Consider the following 18,197-nt stretch of genomic DNA (forward strand, 5'->3'; position numbering starts at 1 on the left):
ATGGCATGAGTAAAGGTTGGCCTAACTTAACATGAAAGGAGCCCCCCCATTAACTTTTATTGGTTCTGGTATCATTATTATATTTATGCTTTTTACAAAGCATATGCTAATTCAAATGAAACATGATACATCTCTTTTGCACTTCTTTTTGGTCATGCAATTGCAATGGTCTGTCATTATTTGTTATGATTCCTATTTCAGGTTTCAGTCCAATCAAGAAACCCCCAAAGGCTTATTTCCTCACTCACACTCTATTGCAGGCATAGCCAACTTGGTGCACTTCAGTTGTTGTGGACTATGACTCCCATAATCTTTTACTATTGGCCATGCTGCCTGGGGCTGATGAGAACTGTAGTCCAGCAACACATGAAGGGCACCAATTTGGCTATCTTTATTCAGCGGAATTATTTAAGTACTTACACACCCCTGTATGGTATTGATTTGTAGAGAGTCGTTAATGTGCACAAGCTCAGATGAGACTTTCATTCTTTTTGGTCCATATCTGAAACTGTCAAAGGAGATCCAAACAAAAGGAAAGGGTTCCTGACTATTAGAAGCAAATGAAACATATACTGGTACCTACCCCTAACACAAATGGGCACAGGAGAATCCCATGTGCTGTCAAACTGGCACTGAATTGTATGGTTGCCTTTCAGGATATAGCCAGGGTCACATTCAAATGTAATTGTCTCTTTGGGTTTAACTTGCCCTCTAGATCTTGTTATTCTTCCATTCTGGATTTCTGGATTTTCACAACCAGTGACTGCGAAGGAAAAAGGATAAAGCCATTATTAAATTCTATAATATGTGAGACCTGAGAGAAGGGTGTATTGCAGAAAATATAAAACCTTGATGTAAAATTCAACATTTTAACTTTCTAGGATCATAGACAACCTCTTAACACTTTCCTGATAATTGGGAAGTGTATTGGTTTGTACATGTCCACAGAATGGAAGATGGTAAGATCCCCAAGAACGTGCTCTACGGGGAGCTAGCTTCAAGCACCAGGCCTATTGACAGACCAGCTCTGTGTTACAAAGATGTCTGCAACTGTGACATGAAGGCTGGCAATATCAACCTCGCTGTGTTCCTTGCATCCAACCACAGTGTCTGGAGACAGGCAGTCAGGTCATGTATCCATAGTAGTTACCAGAGGAAAAATGACCACTGGGAGGAGTGCAGAGAGCAGAACTGCCATGGTGCACCTGAGCAGCACAACTGGACACCTTTATCCCACTGCTGCCAGTTATTTAATGTGGGCCTGGATAGCTCAGTTGGTTAGAGCATGGTACTGATAACGCCAAGGTTGCAGGTTCAGTCTGCATATGGGACAGCTTCATATTCCTGCATTGCAGCGGGTTGAACTAGATGATGCTCAGGTTCCCTTCCAACTCTAGAATTCTATGATCTGCCCCAGCTGCAGCAAAACATGTATCTCCCATATTGGTCTCTACAGCCACAGCAGGTGCTATAACTCTCCAAATGTTTGACTTTACTCGCGAAGACACACTGTTCCGTTGTCTCCCAAGACAGATGGGTGCCAACAGAACAATCTATTCAACATGAAGGCTGCAATCTTATCACACTTACGTAGTAGTAAATTTAACAGAACTCAATGGCTCTTACTTCTGAGTAAGCATGTGTAAGATTCCACTGCAAGGTATTAACTATGTTTCCTACATATTAATGATAGAAAAATTAATTTATGGAACACTACACTAAAGCACTAGATGGTTTTCTCAAACAATTATTAGTGGAAACAGTCAAACATTTTACAGCACGTGATTTGTGAGTTGCTTCTAGTGATTTGTATGTTGCTTCTTTGATTACTAGGAACATAAACTTTAGGAGGAACAGAAACAAGAAAGAGTCATGGGAAATTTCTGTTTATTATAGTTCAAAAAGGCATTGCCTTCTATTGTGGCTCAGGTTAAAGCCCTCATATTAGAAACACAGTCAGAAGCTGCCTGAAAGGGAAGTCTGTTTGTGGGTGAGGAGTCTCATACGAAAGAGCTTCAAAGTGATACTTGCCCTGTTCACAGTGAGGTACTGGAGGGTCCCACGTGCCATCCACTTGGCAATGGATCTCTCCTGAGCCAGCTATTTTGTGGCCAGCATTGCAGTCTAATGTCACCCTTTGGTTATATGTGTAGGTGGCGGAATAACCAGTTACTATTCTTCCATTTTCAATTTGAGGAGCTGGACAGTGAGCCACTGAAAAGAAGATGTGTTTAATAAACATACAGCTACAAAGGACAAAGTAAAAGAATAGACCCTCACTCAGTGCATCTGTGCCTTTATCTGCTGCATCACGGACAGGTGGGTTGGTTTTGAAAATTTAGAAGTATTGATACCTAATAGTTATTCTGTTAGAGCTATCAGAAGAAAATGCTTGCCACATTACCAAATCATCATGTTTAGGAATTAACACAAATTGGACCTTTCCATATAAACAATAGAAGAACAAAGAGTAACACTGGAAAACCACACCTCCACAATATGCACGGCCACTCCAAATTCCATTTAATCCATCCTTAGTAGTACAGTAAATAGTGGCATTTCCCACAAGGGGGTGGCCTTTGTCACAGGTGTATGTTACAGCTGTCCCATAGGAGAAGTCATTCATGGACCTGCCACTGTACTTGCCATGGGGAACATCTGGTGGTGGAAAGCATGGAATACCTAGAAACATAAGCAGAAGATACATGTCAAAGACAAATATTTTAGTGGGTTTTTTTAATATTTATTGTGTCTTAGTTCATTTTGCATCTAAACATCTCCCTACCTAAGGAAACACTAGTGCTTTCATTTAATTTGAGGAAATGCAGTGGTGTTCAGTTATTATCTTTGTAAATTAGAAATCTGAAAGTTTTTTAATGCCCTACAGGAATTGTATTTTTGAACACTTATTTTTGTATTTGTGAATTGTTATATTGAATTTCTTTTGTAAGACTGTCCGACGGTTTTGTAAGTGTAAGAATAATAATAAAAACAGAGAGTGGCACATAGGGAATTATTTTCTGGATACTAGACGCGAAGCAGGCATAGAAGGCTTGTGTGACGCTGCAGAAATAGTACATCATACCTGCCAGTTACATCTGGCAATCATTAATTTCATCTTTTTTGTTTGAAAATTATATTAATTTCACGTAAGTTAAGGAAGCCTACTTTTTCCTGACACATCCATGCAAAGTTCTTTCATTCACAGTATTTTAACCTTTCCCCTATTACGAAAATTTAAAAAGTACATCTACAGAAATTTAACTGTATTATATTTGCATAACTGTACTCATGTCAGTCTAATTCACTTCAGGGAACCTCTTCTATAGAAGTTAGTGGTAGTGAATCAGGACCCATTTTTTTTAGTTATTTATTTTATAACAAAGAAACATTTATCTGGACAGCATCCATGTGACAAGAGATGGGCAAAATTGCATTGTGCCATTCAGGCTAACAGGCAAGTAACAATTGTTACAGGCACAGGAGCAAACTCAGGGCTGAGGACCCTTTGCCCACCCCCATAAAATATTTGAGGGGGCTGCTCGTCCCCCGAAGTTGATGAGAATTGCCATTCAAATGGTGCGTGTGTGCCGCACCATGTGAACAGTTATGCAGGGTGGGGCTTACTTGCTCCTCCGATTTTATTGAAGTTGGCAGCCCTGGTTACAGGTAAGGCTCTCCCTCACATCAGTAGGTTCGCAAAATACCTTGAAGATACGGGAGTCTGCTTCACTTTTTCTTATACTGAATGTGACCAATATTGAACCACTGTCTATTCCTATGTTTATTTGCTTATTTCAGCAGAGTCTCAGAGGTTATCCCAAAGAGTGAGTTATACTACGCTTCGTGAAACAAAGCTTCAATGCCATAATTTGTTTTAGGTAAAGGTAAAGGAACCCCTGACCGTTAGGTCCAGTCGCGGACGACTCTGGGGTTGCAGCGCTCATCTCGCTTTATTGGCCGAGGGAGCCGGCGTACAGCTTCCGGGTCATGTGGCCAGCATGACTAAGCTGCTTTTGGCGAACCAGAGCAGTGCACAGAAATACTGTTTATCTTCCTGCCGGAGCGATACCTATTTATCTACTTGCACTTTGATGTGCTTTCGAACTGCTAGGTGGGCAGGAGCTGGGACTGAGCAATGGGAGCGCACCCCATCACAGGGATTTGAACCACCAACTTTCCAATCGGCAAGCCCTAGGTTCAGTGGTTTAGACCACAGCGCCACCAATGTTGTATTTTCAGTTGCTGTAACCTGCCTTGGAACCTTAAGGTGCAGTATAGGTAAGAAATTAAAGTACAGTCATACCTCGGGTTACAGCAGCTTCAGGTTGCATTTTTTTGGGTTGCGAACCGCCGAATCCTGGAAGTACCGGAATGGGTTACTTCCGGGTTTTGGCAGTCGCGCATGCACAGAAGCACTAAATCATGCTTTGTGCATGCGCAGAAGCGCCGAATCACAACCTGCGCATGCGCAGACACGGGTTGCGAATGTGCATTCCGCATGGATCACGTTTGCAACCCGAGCGTCCACTGTAACAACAAGAACAACATTTTGACACTGATTTACCTCTAATACTGCTAGACGAGAGCATGCAAATGTATTAACCCTTTATCATCCATACTAAATTGATTTTGAGGTGTTCCTGGTGCCATATAAGAATACTATTTACAAACATAGCAGTAAAAAATATGTTTTACTTACGCTGACAAAGAGGAATATCATTAGTCCACCCTACTTTTCGGCCAAATACGACACACTTTCTGCTGGAAGTACTACCAATTAACCTGTGCCTGTATCAAGAAAGAAGTAGCTGTGGGTTGTCTTGTTCTGCCTTGTGAGATGCATAGAACTGATGTGCTTATAATGTGAATGTTCTTCTTACTGACTTTCCACAAACAAATGAAATGCTTTTTGAAAGACAGGGAAGCACATTTCTTGTCAGCCAGGATTGTGCAGCTATCTCAACATATCTTACAATATTCATTTAATTAATATGTTCACCCCTCTTTCAATTGTTCTTGGTGTCGAGTGTCCCAGTTAACTAATATCCATTGAGCAAGCAATCCAGTACACTTCCTGGGGTAATATGGATTTATAATGCAACATACCTAATTTATTTTATTTGTATGTTAAGAAATATGATACATTGTCCTCTGAAAGGAATGACTGAAAATGGTTACATGCCAACACTGATAAAAGCTAGTGGGGCTGGGCCAGGGGGGTGATCAATGCCTCATAACAAGAGGCGGTGGTTCCTGCCTGGAGGAGGCAGTGGTAAAACCACTCCTTAAGAAACCCTCCCTGGACTCAGAAATCTTTGACTACCGGCCAGCTGCCTTGCTCCCCTTCATGAGCAAGGTTCTTGTCAAGGTTCTGGTGGTTGTGGACCAGACCCAGGTGCCTTTGGAGGAAACTGATTTTCTAGATCCATTTCAGTTGGGGTTTCGGCCTAGTTTTGGCACAGAAACTCTTTTGGTTGCCCTGCATGATGACCTCTGTTGGGAGAGAGACAGGGGAAATGTTTCCTTGTTAATTCTCCTCAACCTCTCAGCAGCTTTTGATACCATTGACCATAGCATCCTTCTGGAGTAGCTGTCTGAGTTGGGGATAGGTGGCACTGCTTTGTGGTGGTCCTGGACATTACATTCATCATCTGAGGCCCTCCTTTGTGTACCTCCTTCACATGAAGTCCAGAGGATGGCTATACGAGAATGGGCCTTTTCTGTAGTCGCTCCCCGTTTGTGGAATGCTCTCCCCAGGGAGATTCGCCTGGCACCTTCATTATATATTTTTAGGTGTCAGGTGAAAACGTTCCTCTTCAACAAGGCCTTTGGCTGATAAGGAGGGCTATTGTTTTGGCTTAATTATTTTATCTTGTATTTTATTCTGACATCTTTTGATGAAGAGCGGTATGAAAAACTAATAAATAATTTTTTGCACATGGAAGCATGTGCAAAGACTTCTGCTTGTACAATGCGACTTTCTCTCCCTTCCTGTGTGTCTCCTGAAATTGCCCCCAGAACAGTGGGGGGAGAGCATGGGGGGGATTGATCTGCCTGGCAAACTGAAATGCTTCACAGTAGGAACGTTCCTGTGTGCTCAGATTCTTAAAAACAAAAATATCACCACACCCAGTACATAAGAGCTCTGCTGGACCAAACCAAAGAGCCATCATTCACCTATTACAGTGGCCAACCATATGCCTAAGGAGGACATGAATGCAAAGTACTTCATTCCTTTCTGAACAAACAGGCCTAGGGTTAAGTGTAGAAAATCGTTAGTCTCTAGGGTTACAAGCTCTCTCCTTTTCTATGTGTTCGGTGCCTTTAAAAACTGCATAGTGAACCAACAGAAATAAGTCAAATGCGATTTTCCTGATGGGAGAGAAAAGTGAGAGGAAAAGCTTTACCAGATTCTTTCTGCTTATGCAACTAGGGGAGATAGAGCAGCCCTAGTGGGAAGTCAGGCCAGAGGGAGCAGAGGAATTCTCCCTTCTTGGCTTTTCTGATGCTTACCCTTCATTGCAGGTGTAATTTACAGTGGAACCGAATAAAATATCTTGGGGCACAATCAACTTCCCATTATCTGGTTCCCCTGGATTTCCACAAGATTGTCCTAGCAGGAAGAAAGAGACAAAGTGTGCCTTAAAGTACAATGCTGATCTAAAGTTTCCATCTGCTTTTCGTTTTAAATTAATAAATTCTCAAGGGCAGAACTGCACACCTCAATACATCTCTTGTATTCAAACCATTGAAATGATTCAGATTTGTACACAGCATATTCTCACAAGTATTTCAAAGAATGTTATGACACTCACGTTTACAGCGCTCCAGAACTTTGGACCACTCCTGGCTTTGAAGGCACTTAATAGAGTACCTCAGTCCGGTATAGCCTGGTCGACACATATATTTCACAATCGAGCCAACAGGAAATAAATTCTTTTGCTTATACTCGTCAGTTAGCTCAGCAAAGTTTAACCTAGGTGGAGGGCCACAGCCACCTAATGATAAAAAAAGAGGGGGAAATCAAGGAAATGTGAAGCTCTGCCCAGTGCAATTTTGTGTTTTGAACCACCATATCATTTCCTCCACCTGTAACATGGAAATGACCATTCCTTATCATCAAAAGTAACCACTGGGGCAGTAGCTGTACAGAACTGGTGGGAGTCTGATTCCTTGTGGGATATGCCACAAGTTAAATGTATTAGAATGTTAATGCATTAGGCTTTCTGTATTTATCTTCTAGCTGTTCTGGAATAATTAATTGCCATGGGCCTTTTTCAGGCGGCAATTGCCCCAGGCCTCACACATGGTGGGACCATGTCAGCATTGGTATTGCTGTGGTGCTGACAACTTTTAGAAACAACAGACAGCAAGGGAACTGCCATCTCCACTCACTGCCTCTCTCACCATTTGGGCTGTGCTCCCCCCTCCCCCCACCAGAGGCCACTGGTGAGGAACTGTGAGGGAGAGCAATAGGATAACCTCTGGCATTGATGTTATCAACAGGATACCTGTGGGCCTACCTAACATGATGGGAAAGACAACAACCCAGCAAATTACAGCTAGGCAAAGACAAAGGCCTTACACCCTGAAAAGTCAACAACTTTGCACTGCATTCCAGTCTCTTCTGGGCAGGTTGGGCCACCAGGCTATTTCTCAGGCCTGTTTTACCTGTAGGCAGCTCATTTCCAGGAAACTCAGAGGAGAGGAGATAGGGAATTACTCTAATTGGATGCTGCCAGCAAAGATCAAAGAGAGACCAATTAGGACTCTTCCTCCTCTTCTCTCTGGGGAGAGTTCTAGCTGGAAAAAGCCTGTAAAGAAAAGTTATAAACTAATTGCTGCTAGCATGCAGGCATGTGGACTTAGAGATACTAGGAGACAATAAATTAGCATGTCTACACCATCACCAAGGAAGAAAGGTACGTAATGTGGCTGGCGGGAAAGGACAATAGAGGATTCAGGCCTGTGGCTGGGAGAGGAAGTAGAGCAGTCAGGGCCTGGGACATATTAGCATAAATATATATATGTGTGTGCACAATAATTTTATTTAAAGATGATCTGAGGAAATTAATTGGATGTTCTACTTAAGATGGGACATGGGAGCAACAATTGAAGTGAATTCTGTGTGTGTGTGTGTGTGTGTGTGTGTGTGTGTGAATTTTAGAAACGAAATCTTCATACACTGCTTCTGATGTCATTCATTCTCTCTCTCTCTCTCTCTCTCACACACACACACACAGAGAGAGAGAGGGAGAGGGGTAAGGATAATGTTAATACATTTTTAAAATATGCATGGTTGGCTAAGGGAATGGGGACAAATGCTACATCAAGAAAGGCCCCTCAAATGAACTTTCTGCCTCCAGGCTTTTCATAATCACATCAGAAATGGTTAACTTTGTTTCATGCTTCAAAAGTTTTGGATCCATATGGAGGTTTCAAAGAGCATGTGGCAACAGTTCAGTGGGAGACCAAAATGCCCCATGGACCTAGCATGGGGACTTTCCAAACGATCAAACTGATCCACACAATAGGTTTCTAGAAGTTGCAATTGGCAATTAGGGATTGTCAAAAACCACACGTTTCTGGAAATTTCAATTCTCCTGTGGATGTGCTGCCAGGCAAATGTAGTTTTTGACAATCACTGCATTGGAACTCAGTAATTTCATTTCACCAAATGGTGAAGAGAGTTCTTACTAATCTGTATAGTACCAAAAATTGTACTAATTATTATTTATATTAATGGACTTATCACTTGCTTGCATCTTTGGCCTTAGTGGCCAATGGCCATCATACCACACACACTTACCTGGGATTAAGTTTCATTGAATACTGTGGAGCTTGCTTTTGAGTAAAGTAAACTTGCATATGAATCTAAAGCATTGTGGAAAGTTGGAATGACAGCAAAGAGGCAAAATGTTGATCAAAAAGACTGCTAATAGAAAGATAAATAATTATTTCCCCTAATTGTAGATTTTTGTAAAAAAAACCCCAGCTACAACAAACTATTCAACAGACTGTTATACAAATTTTAAGGTGCATACACAGAGCAGGTACACGCTCCACAGAAAACCAATCCTTCGCCCTTCAAAAATTAGGGAACATTTCCCCCCAAAATAGACATTTTATTTGAGTTCACGGAGCAATCCCAAAGCCATCTTTACTCTCTTAATGACCCCAAGTATCATTATTTTTTGCTGCAGAAGGAAGCATGTTGGAAACACCTTTCCCAATAGATTGCCTGAGTTATTTTCACTTGCAAGTCCTTCAAATCCTATAGAGGTTTTCAACCTTTTTGGGTTCACGGCTCCCTTGACCAACTACATTCTTTCTGCAGCACCCCTGTGGTGCTCAGGAGCCAAGTTATGTCACCCCTTGCCTGCAGAGCTGGCAGCCCCTTACTGCTTTTTGAACACCCTCCCTTGTGGAGCATTCCCTCAGCGTCCTCTCCTCCCCCCAAAAGTCCTCCGGGCAGCCACCACTGCCACCACTGAGCTGCCCACCCTGCCCCAAAGAGAGGTGCCTCCTCACACTGCCCCACAGGGGCCTGGGAAGCACCCCCTGCCCAGCCCCAGAGGCACCATTCAGAGGAGGAAGGGAAGGTAAGAGGGACAGAGGCCAGTGTTGTCCACAGCACCCCTGAACATCATTCAAGGCACCCCAGGGTGCCACGGCACACTGGTTGAAAACCACTGCTGTAAATAGATAAACATATTTGTATGATTGGACCACTGCTCTACAAAACCAGTCTGGCAAGTATCTGTTAAAAACAGAGCAGACCTGTCAAAAGAACATATACCTACAAATAGGTGAAAATTCCTATTGGGGCCAGGAGAGACAATTAGGTATTGTCAGGTACCTTGACCAACAGGAGACAAGTCATACTCTCAAATTTCTATTGTAGACCTTTTTCTGTAAAGCATGTATGATGATTTTGGGTGGTCTTTGGCTAAGGGGTTGGGCAATTTTCTGTAGTGTCTGTTGTTGTTGTTGTTGTTGTTGTTGATGATGATGATGATGATAGACTTAAAGGATACTGGGTCTCTTGATTGGGAGTTGAGCTGAAGAACACCCCATTTTTTGGTATAATAACAAGAATTCTCTCCCAGGAAAGATCAGACAGTTCCCTTCCCTGGTCATGTTCAGGAAGAATTTAAATACATTTTATTGTTCAGGCCTTTGGAAGCTGACAAAAACATTTAGGCATTGTAGATTTTAAAACTGTCTTTAGAAATCTTTTTGTTATTGTTGGATATGTTGTTTGTTAGTTGTCCTTGCATCTTTGGGAGGGAGGGAGATAAACAAACTTAACAGATAAATATTGAAACTTTACATCAGACAGCATATGTATTGCAATTTTACATCAGATAGCACAATAAAGAAATCCACTTATGCACTGCTAATAATAGTGTCTAGGACACATAGTGAAATATTTATACATAATCCATTGATTAATGAGGACCATCCTAAATAAGATAGCCATATATTACGTGCATTGTTTTATTAGACAGCTCTCCCGCTCCGCCCACTTTCTAATACAAAAGTTAGTAATCAAATGGGACTTTTAAAAATTGTTTATTTACAAGAAGCCACTGAGGAAGTTTAATATTTTGCAGTTTCTTCCTTCAGAAACTTCCTCTTGCTATTTTATGTAATGGATTTATAGGAGTATTCAACTGACTCTCTTCATTCATTCACTGAAGAAGCACAATTGTAAAAAGAAGAATAAAAGAAGCATAATTGTACCAACCTGGCCACACCTTAAAATACCAGTGTTACTATAGGCTACATGCTGTGGTGGCTGTGTGTTTGGCATTAATGCTAAATGTAAGCATGTATGTCTCTTCAATGTAACCAGAAACCTTGACTGTTCCAGGTTTCTTGATTGTGCAGAAGAACCCTATGGACAGACACACAGTACCATGCACATACAACCAGAAGGGTCTGACCACAGACAGCATTAGATTTGGGATGTGTCAGTAGCAGGCATCATCCCACTCTCCTCATGTACTTGGTGAACATGTGAGGGGGATCATCCAAACATTAGACTCTCTCACTATTTTTAAAAGCCATAGAATGTCAGCTCTTGCTCTTAAACCTGACTAATCTAACTAGACTAATCTAACTCCCTTTTATATAAACAAAACCCTTTCCTTCAACCATGGGCCAACTGGTTTTAGCATCCTATTCATATTATTGCAGCTGTTTACATGAAAGTAAACTTTAAATATGTAGTGATTTCATTTCTAAAAATTGCTTTCACTTGCTGTGTTTCCCTTGTGTGTCCCTCATTTTTCCTTCTAACACTGTGGGCTTGGGTCTGCCTAGAAAGATTTATACCTTGTTCTAACCTGAGGTCTTAAGGCACTTAAAATACACTTTAAAAAGGATATAAAGCGGGGGGGGGGGGGGTTTAGCCAGAACTCAGTTTCGGCACCTCTCAAGTGGGTGACAATGCCATTAGAAAAAAATCAAGTGTGAGTTCTGGCACCTCTTTTTCTAGGAAAATAGCACTGATATATAGTAATCCACGTCCCCACAGTTCTCATAGTTTAAACATACTGTACCATTGCCATTCTCAGACCCCTGGAAAAGTTAGATAAGACACACTCCTGCCTGATATCTGCATAGCCACTTCCAGTCAGTGTAAACAATACTGAGCAAGAGGGTCCATTGGTCTGACTATAGAGTATAAAGCATCTTCCTATGCTCCTACAAGCAGAATTATACCAATCTGGGGTTGAGTTTCCCAGGTTTAACTTTGCAGTCACAATGGACTAGAAAGGCTGGAAGATGCATAAAGTGAACCAGAAGTTTTCATTTGAATGAGGCCAAGAGGAGATGCTGGACATGACCCAATAAATCTGAGTCTACCCCCTAAACAGACGGAACTTTTGCACTAGGCATAAGCATCACATTGCACAACAGGATCTCAAGATGTGCTTTTCCAAGCCCACAGACACAGTATGTTCACACTGCTCTCTCAGCGACATCTATGCTGGCTTAGTCATGAACATGGAATGGAAGATGGCAGGAAACCTGAAGGACATGCTCTACAGGGAGCTGACTTCAGGTACCAGGCCTGTTGGCAGACCAGCTCTGTGTTACAAATATGACATGAAGGCAGGCAACATCAGCCCCTCGTGGGAATCCCTTGCAGATGACCACAGTGCTGGAGACACACAGTCAGGTTGTGCATCCATAGCAGTGACCGGTGGAAGAATGACCGTTGGGAGGAGTTAGGAGAGAAGAAATGCCATGGTGTAGCTGCTGTTGCAGCAGCACAACAACTGGACACCTTCATCTGCCCCAGCTGCAACACAACATGTCTCTCCTGTATCAGCCTCTACAGCTACAATAGGCACTGTAGCCTTCCAATGGTTTGACTTCACTCCCAAAGGCACACTCCTCCATTGTCTTCTGAGACAGTTGGATGCCAACCAACAAACAAACAATATAAAGCAAGGATTAGGAGCCATTCCTCCCCTCCCCATTAGCTACCCTCTTGAAATCCCTTTTAACTGCCGATGACCCTTCCTTAAGCTCCTTTCTCCCAACAGAAGCGGAACAAAAATGTATTGCCAACTCAGGCAGCACCAACATTTGCCACATTCCATGGGGGAGCCTCTCCCCGCAAAAAAGGGTGGGAAAGGAGAAGTACAGAAGCTAGACATAAAGAGTCCCAATTCCCAACTTCTCACCTTGATCTTCCAAAGTAATGGCCAGAAGTTCCATCAAGCCCCATAATAAGGGAAGCATGCATGCAAGCATCATAGCTCTCACTCAGGTCACAGCAATGAATGAGAAGTTGCTGAACCTAATAGGGATATATAAATAAATGCAGAAGAGGAAGCAGCAGTAGCAGGCAAATAAATGGGGCTTTCACAGAAAAAACCCAAAGGAAGCTTGACAGAGAACTACATAAAAGGCTTCCCAGTCTTTCTCAGCACTTAAAAGCATTGTGTAAGCTCCAGGCAGACATTAGCCCAGAGTCTGGTTTCAGTTTGAACATATAAAATAGGGTTAAGTTGATGAGATTCTCTTTTGAGAAATTATGCACTGGTTCTGGCCATCCTACCTCCAAACCTATTTTACAGTTACTATAGTGCCACTGCTGAAAACTGTCCTCAGCTCAGCCTCCATTTCTTCCAAGAAGATACAAAAAACTGTATTACATTAAGGCTGAGCTGCTGTCTTTGGACAGCAAAAAGGCTGGCATAGTCACTGGCTTTTATAATTAGCACCCCTATTGTCCTGGGAAATACTGAAATTGGAAGATTAGGATGAGTTATGCTAGGATGATGTTTTACTATTTGGCACCTTAAAATGCACCTCTTACCAACAGCTATGTGATTCCAGGGGCTGGGATTTTTGCCTACTTTCCAAGCTGATTAGTAAGCTGATTACTGCTTACCATAAATTCAGTTGTTTGCTTTGCACTGCAAATTGTACTCATGGGATTTGCTTGGCAAGTAAGGCACTGAGCTTACTCAAAACAGAAGTACACCACCAGACAGAAACTGTTCTTAAATAATGGTACATGCCATTTACAATTAAATAATTAAAGGAAAATTGATAGTGGATTCAGACATGAGTTTTTCTTTCCTTTATCCCATTCCTGTGTCCACATTCCTGTTTGGAAAGCTTTAGCCAGTTGTGGCTTCCCAGCATATGTTCACACACTCGGATATGTGAGCAAGCAGTTCCCTTCTGCAACCTTTTACAGCATTTCCTGCACTGAAGTGTTCTCAATGTATGAAATACATAACACAGAAAGGGATTTGCAGTACCAATGCACATGCAACTGCAGAGTACACATATAATTGCATCCCCTGCTAATCACCCACTGCAGAAGACAGGACCCAGTATGGTACACACTTTAGTGATTGCAGGGGATAACAGAACTATTATTCCTGCTTTTATTGTAGTAGCAGAGCAAACTAGAGGCTCACAGGCACATGGACTTACTATGCATGAAGGACTGGGTGGCCACAGGCAAGCTCAAAGTTAAACATTCATGTTTGTGAGGCTGATGGGAGTTGTGGTCCAAAATTATCTGGAAAGCTTTAGCTACTTTGAGTTCTAAGGGTTTTTACGTAAAAAAGCCGCCAACTTAAAATAAATTTCTACAGTCAGCTGCCAATTACATTTCAATTAATGCACATATTAACCAAGCCGCTATACAGATGCCTTTTTCCACAGCAGGGAATATGGAGAAATTAGTTACAAACAATGCAAGTCTCACTATTACAAGGAAAGGCCATGTTTAGTATTGCTTATTGTAGCTGCCATAACCAAATGATCTTTTTAAAAAGGTATGTACTTTTATCTCAGCCAGTTAACACATGTCCATCACATTCAACACTCAGAATTAAAGGAGCAACACTGAACAGCACATGGCCCACTTTGAGATGCTAAGAACACATACTTATAGCCAAGGCACCATCTCATGATAACTTTGTGCAAAGTTAAAATGTGCGCACAAAATGCTTGTCTGGGTGCTGTAAAGGAAGTTACCAGGAAGTTTTTGCCACAAACATCTATTTTCACTGCATTGTACATCTCTGCATGGTGAGAAACAGATTCGAAACAGCTATGTGCTATTAGCCGTATCAACACAAGCTGCACTGCATCACCAGTTTCCTCTTATCTCTTGGGAGTAGAAAGCTACCAATGATAGTGCCTTTTATTCAATATTTTAGTTTATTTGCACACATTCTAAGAGAAACAATTTTTCTCTCTGTATACATACTACATAGTTAATCAATTTAAACAAAATAAGTGCACAATTCAACATAAAATTTTAAAATAGCATATAACAAACAAGTTACCTTCATGACTGTAACAAACTATAGTTCAAACCATTAGAAGCACTGCACTTTTCACTCACATTGATCTTAACAGGAGAATCATTTTACTTGTTTCCACTGAAATTAAGCTGTTGTAAATATGACCCTTGATTTTTTGGTTAAGTACACAGAGTTTTTGTTTGCCTATGAAAATATATCAAAAAGAAAACGAGTATTTTCAATTAGGCACGTGTTACTTTTGTTCACACTTTTTAAGATCATGTAAGGAAATCAAGACAACTTTTACAATTCTTCATGAGAAAGGCATGAGAAAGGCTTGTGGAAGTCAAATGTTTGGTAAATATTAACAGCTTTACTTGTCCCTCCCCTTCAAGTGATGAATAAGATTCTAGGAAACAAACTGTAATAAGTTCTTCTTGGTTCTGTATTTGATTGAGGCACTTTAAAACACATTCTGCAAAGGAAGTTGCAACCCAGTTCTATGCAAAAACAATAAGTGCAAATGATCAGAGTTTTCTTGGGGCCCAATACTGCTTCATGCTTCAAGTAGCTGAATAACCTGGATGCCCAGTTTTTAATGAAAATTGCTTTGGCTTTTTCCATGCAGATCTTCATTCAATTCTCATTTCCAGTTCTCAAAATAAGAACTGTTGGGAATTAATTATCAGCTGGAAGCTTACTGGAGCACAGCTCTACTGCAATCAGGAGGCTTTGGGTTCCAATCCCACTTCTGTGTGAGTGGCAACTGCATGGTAAGACTCAGCAGAACAAGAAGAAGGGTCAGCTTTTCTGTAAAAAAAAGTTACAAATATTTTTGATTGATTTTGATATGTTTGAATCACTATATTATTCTGTTTAGTCTTCCTGTCAGGAAGGAAAAAGCAACACACAAATACATCAGCATTCCACTGCATGCTATTGACATTTTGAAAGCAATGTAAGTAACTTTTACATTTCTTAGGAAAGAAAATTAGTTCTGGAAGCTACAGAAGCAGAAGTAATACACGGACTGTTAACAACTGCAGGATATTAGAAGTAAAACAGATAAAGAGAATTAGGATTATATAAACACAACAGATATGAGAGAGAGACAGCCTAAATACAGTATAGAAAAATGGTCACTTCTAACAGATTCCTTGTAGAATCTGCCCTTGAATCAACATTCCACAGGCACCATTGTCCATGTGGGAAACTTGGACAAGTGTCAGCAATGGAGCTTCTGTAAGCAAAGAGTACTGCCTTTTGTTTACCAACAAGAATGAATTTACTTTTGTCTACTTCTCTGCATAAAGCGATTACAGGTTGATGGGAATAACTGTGTGGATGTCATGTCACCTACAAAATAAAATTTCTCACTGAAATGCTTCCACTAGGAGTGGTTGGTGATGAGGAACAGCACTATACACCAGGAGGCCAGGTACATGCACCACCCTTCTCACATACCACTTTATTTTCACTTTATTTTACACAAGAGAGTCACCCTGCGACAATAAACAGAGTATTGGTGGTTTTCTCACACACCTGTAACACTCAAGTATTTAAATGTGACTATTGTTATAATTCACAGCTGGAGTAGCTATTGCTAAATGACGTTTAAGAAGTGTCTGTGCCCAGGCAGGGTGCACTATTTGCTACACACTGTGGAAGAAGAGTCCTTTGCTGTCATATAACACCACGATTAACTATTTTAAAATACAGGTTACCGTCTACATAAAAACATTCTTGACTTCAGGACAAAACATGCTAGCAGCTGAAAATATTTGACTGGTGAGTTGGGGAAAAGGGAACCCATGAGCCGGAATAGTGTCCCTGACCCACGCAGGTCATTCCAATGTCCTTCCCATTTCTGTGCTTTAATCAATGCCTGCTCACAGTTTGACATTTAACAATCATGAGAAAGAAACGTAAAACGCTTTCCTACAAACTCACCAGATCGCTCTAAAAAGAGAATCTTCAAACACAAAACATGTTATTCAAAGAATAATCTCTAGGTTGTTTGACTAAGATTGAGAAGCTTATTCAGCACATACAGTAGGATGACTATATTTAGCACTGGAAAGGCTTGACAATATTGTACTTTACAATACATTTAAAATGAGGCAGAGATGCTCAATATTCAATAGAAAACTATAAACATGAACAGCTTCAAGCAGGTAAGATGCCATTAATGGGTTTAAACATTCTCAAAGTAAATATAATATGATTTTTGAGTTGCTCAAAAATCAAACTAAGACCCATTGCAACACAACGCCATGGGTCCCCCCCGCAATTCCTTAACAAGTATTTGTGCAGAACTACACACCTAGGCCTTCTACTGGTATGCACATTAAGGTGCAATTAGTTGGCAGTCCCAACAATAAATTATATTTATATTTCCCATAATCATGAGTATGAGGTTATATCAGTGTTGGGGAAACCCACACTGGAAGATGTATTTTGAGGAGGTAGGTTGGTTGGTACAATCATTCCTCCATGCCTGCATTGTTTGCTTTATTGCTTTGACTATTCCAAGGTTAGGTGTCTGCAGAATGGGGCAGGAGTCACTGTCTGAAGGTCAAGCGCCTGCCAGAAGTATTATAGCTACAGCAGGACCCCAAGGTTAATTATGCTGGCCTTGTCCATTTGCTTATCGTATCCCTCACGCCTTCTAAATAACAACTTCCAAAGCAGGTTTGAGGGCTTTGGACATTATGCCAATAAGTACACAGCTATGAAGAATTTAGAGTACATAAATCTCCCAGATGCAAACATAAGTTTTGAGATTTGACATAGGCCCAGACCAGCTGGGTCCTGCATGTTGGCCAGAAAGGGTCTCTCCCTGGGGCTCCCGACAAATGAATGGGGAAATATCTGGTCTTGCTTATGTTATATTACTCTGCTGAAAGTCTTTTTCACTGATTAGTATTTTGTATTTAGCCTGTCACTTAATAAAATCACCGAACTTCTCTCCACTGGTATTGTTACTGCCTCTGAATCCAAAAGATCTCTTGCCTTTGACAAAAAAAATCAGTATTCTCTAGTATCAAAACTGAATCTCAGAATATCTTAAAGACTTAAAAGACATGTGAACAATCTGTTACAGAAATTATTGCAATGAATATTCAAAAATAATAAATAATTATTGTATTAATCTACAGAAATACCTTAATTAGTGTTCACAAATTTAAGCGAACCTGTCTGCATACATACATGCATCATATTAAAATAGTAAAATCATGTATACAATGCTACAACAAAAATGGACAGTCCTGGACACAAAAATAGAAAGGTCATGCAAGATAAATGTTCAGAATAAATTATTGCTGCAAATTGTTGGCTTAGATTACAGGACCGGCCTAGATTCCTCCAGAAAAAATCTACTGGCTTCAGGCGGGATTGTTCAAC

The 18,197-nt window shown here is 41.0% G+C and overlaps 2 protein-coding genes across 10 annotated transcripts in view; both read right to left on the reverse strand.

Moving 5' to 3' along the window:
• The window catches only part of LOC308479528 (complement receptor type 1-like), a 48,977-nt gene extending 34,442 nt beyond the window's left edge, over positions 1–14,535 (reverse strand). Inside the window, exons 1-7 of the mRNA XM_081010236.1 lie at positions 12,705–14,535; positions 6,819–7,001; positions 6,517–6,616; positions 4,703–4,791; positions 2,491–2,682; positions 2,032–2,214; positions 584–763 (exon numbers count right to left, since the gene is read on the reverse strand). Coding sequence (XP_080866362.1) covers positions 584–763; positions 2,032–2,214; positions 2,491–2,682; positions 4,703–4,791; positions 6,517–6,616; positions 6,819–7,001; positions 12,705–12,777 — 1,000 coding nt within the window. The 5' untranslated portion in view covers positions 12,778–14,535. The remainder of the gene's footprint in view (positions 1–583; positions 764–2,031; positions 2,215–2,490; positions 2,683–4,702; positions 4,792–6,516; positions 6,617–6,818; positions 7,002–12,704) is intronic.
• A 152-nt stretch (positions 14,536–14,687) lies between these two features.
• The window catches only part of LOC308478897 (membrane cofactor protein-like), a 51,710-nt gene continuing 48,200 nt past the window's right edge, over positions 14,688–18,197 (reverse strand). For all 9 annotated transcript variants that reach the window (XM_081009062.1, XM_081009058.1, XM_081009063.1 and 6 more), the window contains one exon: positions 14,688–15,602. In XM_081009062.1, coding sequence (XP_080865188.1) covers positions 15,490–15,602 — 113 coding nt within the window. In that variant the 3' untranslated portion in view covers positions 14,688–15,489. The remainder of the gene's footprint in view (positions 15,603–18,197) is intronic.

This window comes from Podarcis pityusensis (genome assembly GCF_964106645.2).
Source record: "Podarcis pityusensis genome assembly, chromosome: 6".
NCBI lineage: Eukaryota > Metazoa > Chordata > Lepidosauria > Squamata > Lacertidae > Podarcis > Podarcis pityusensis.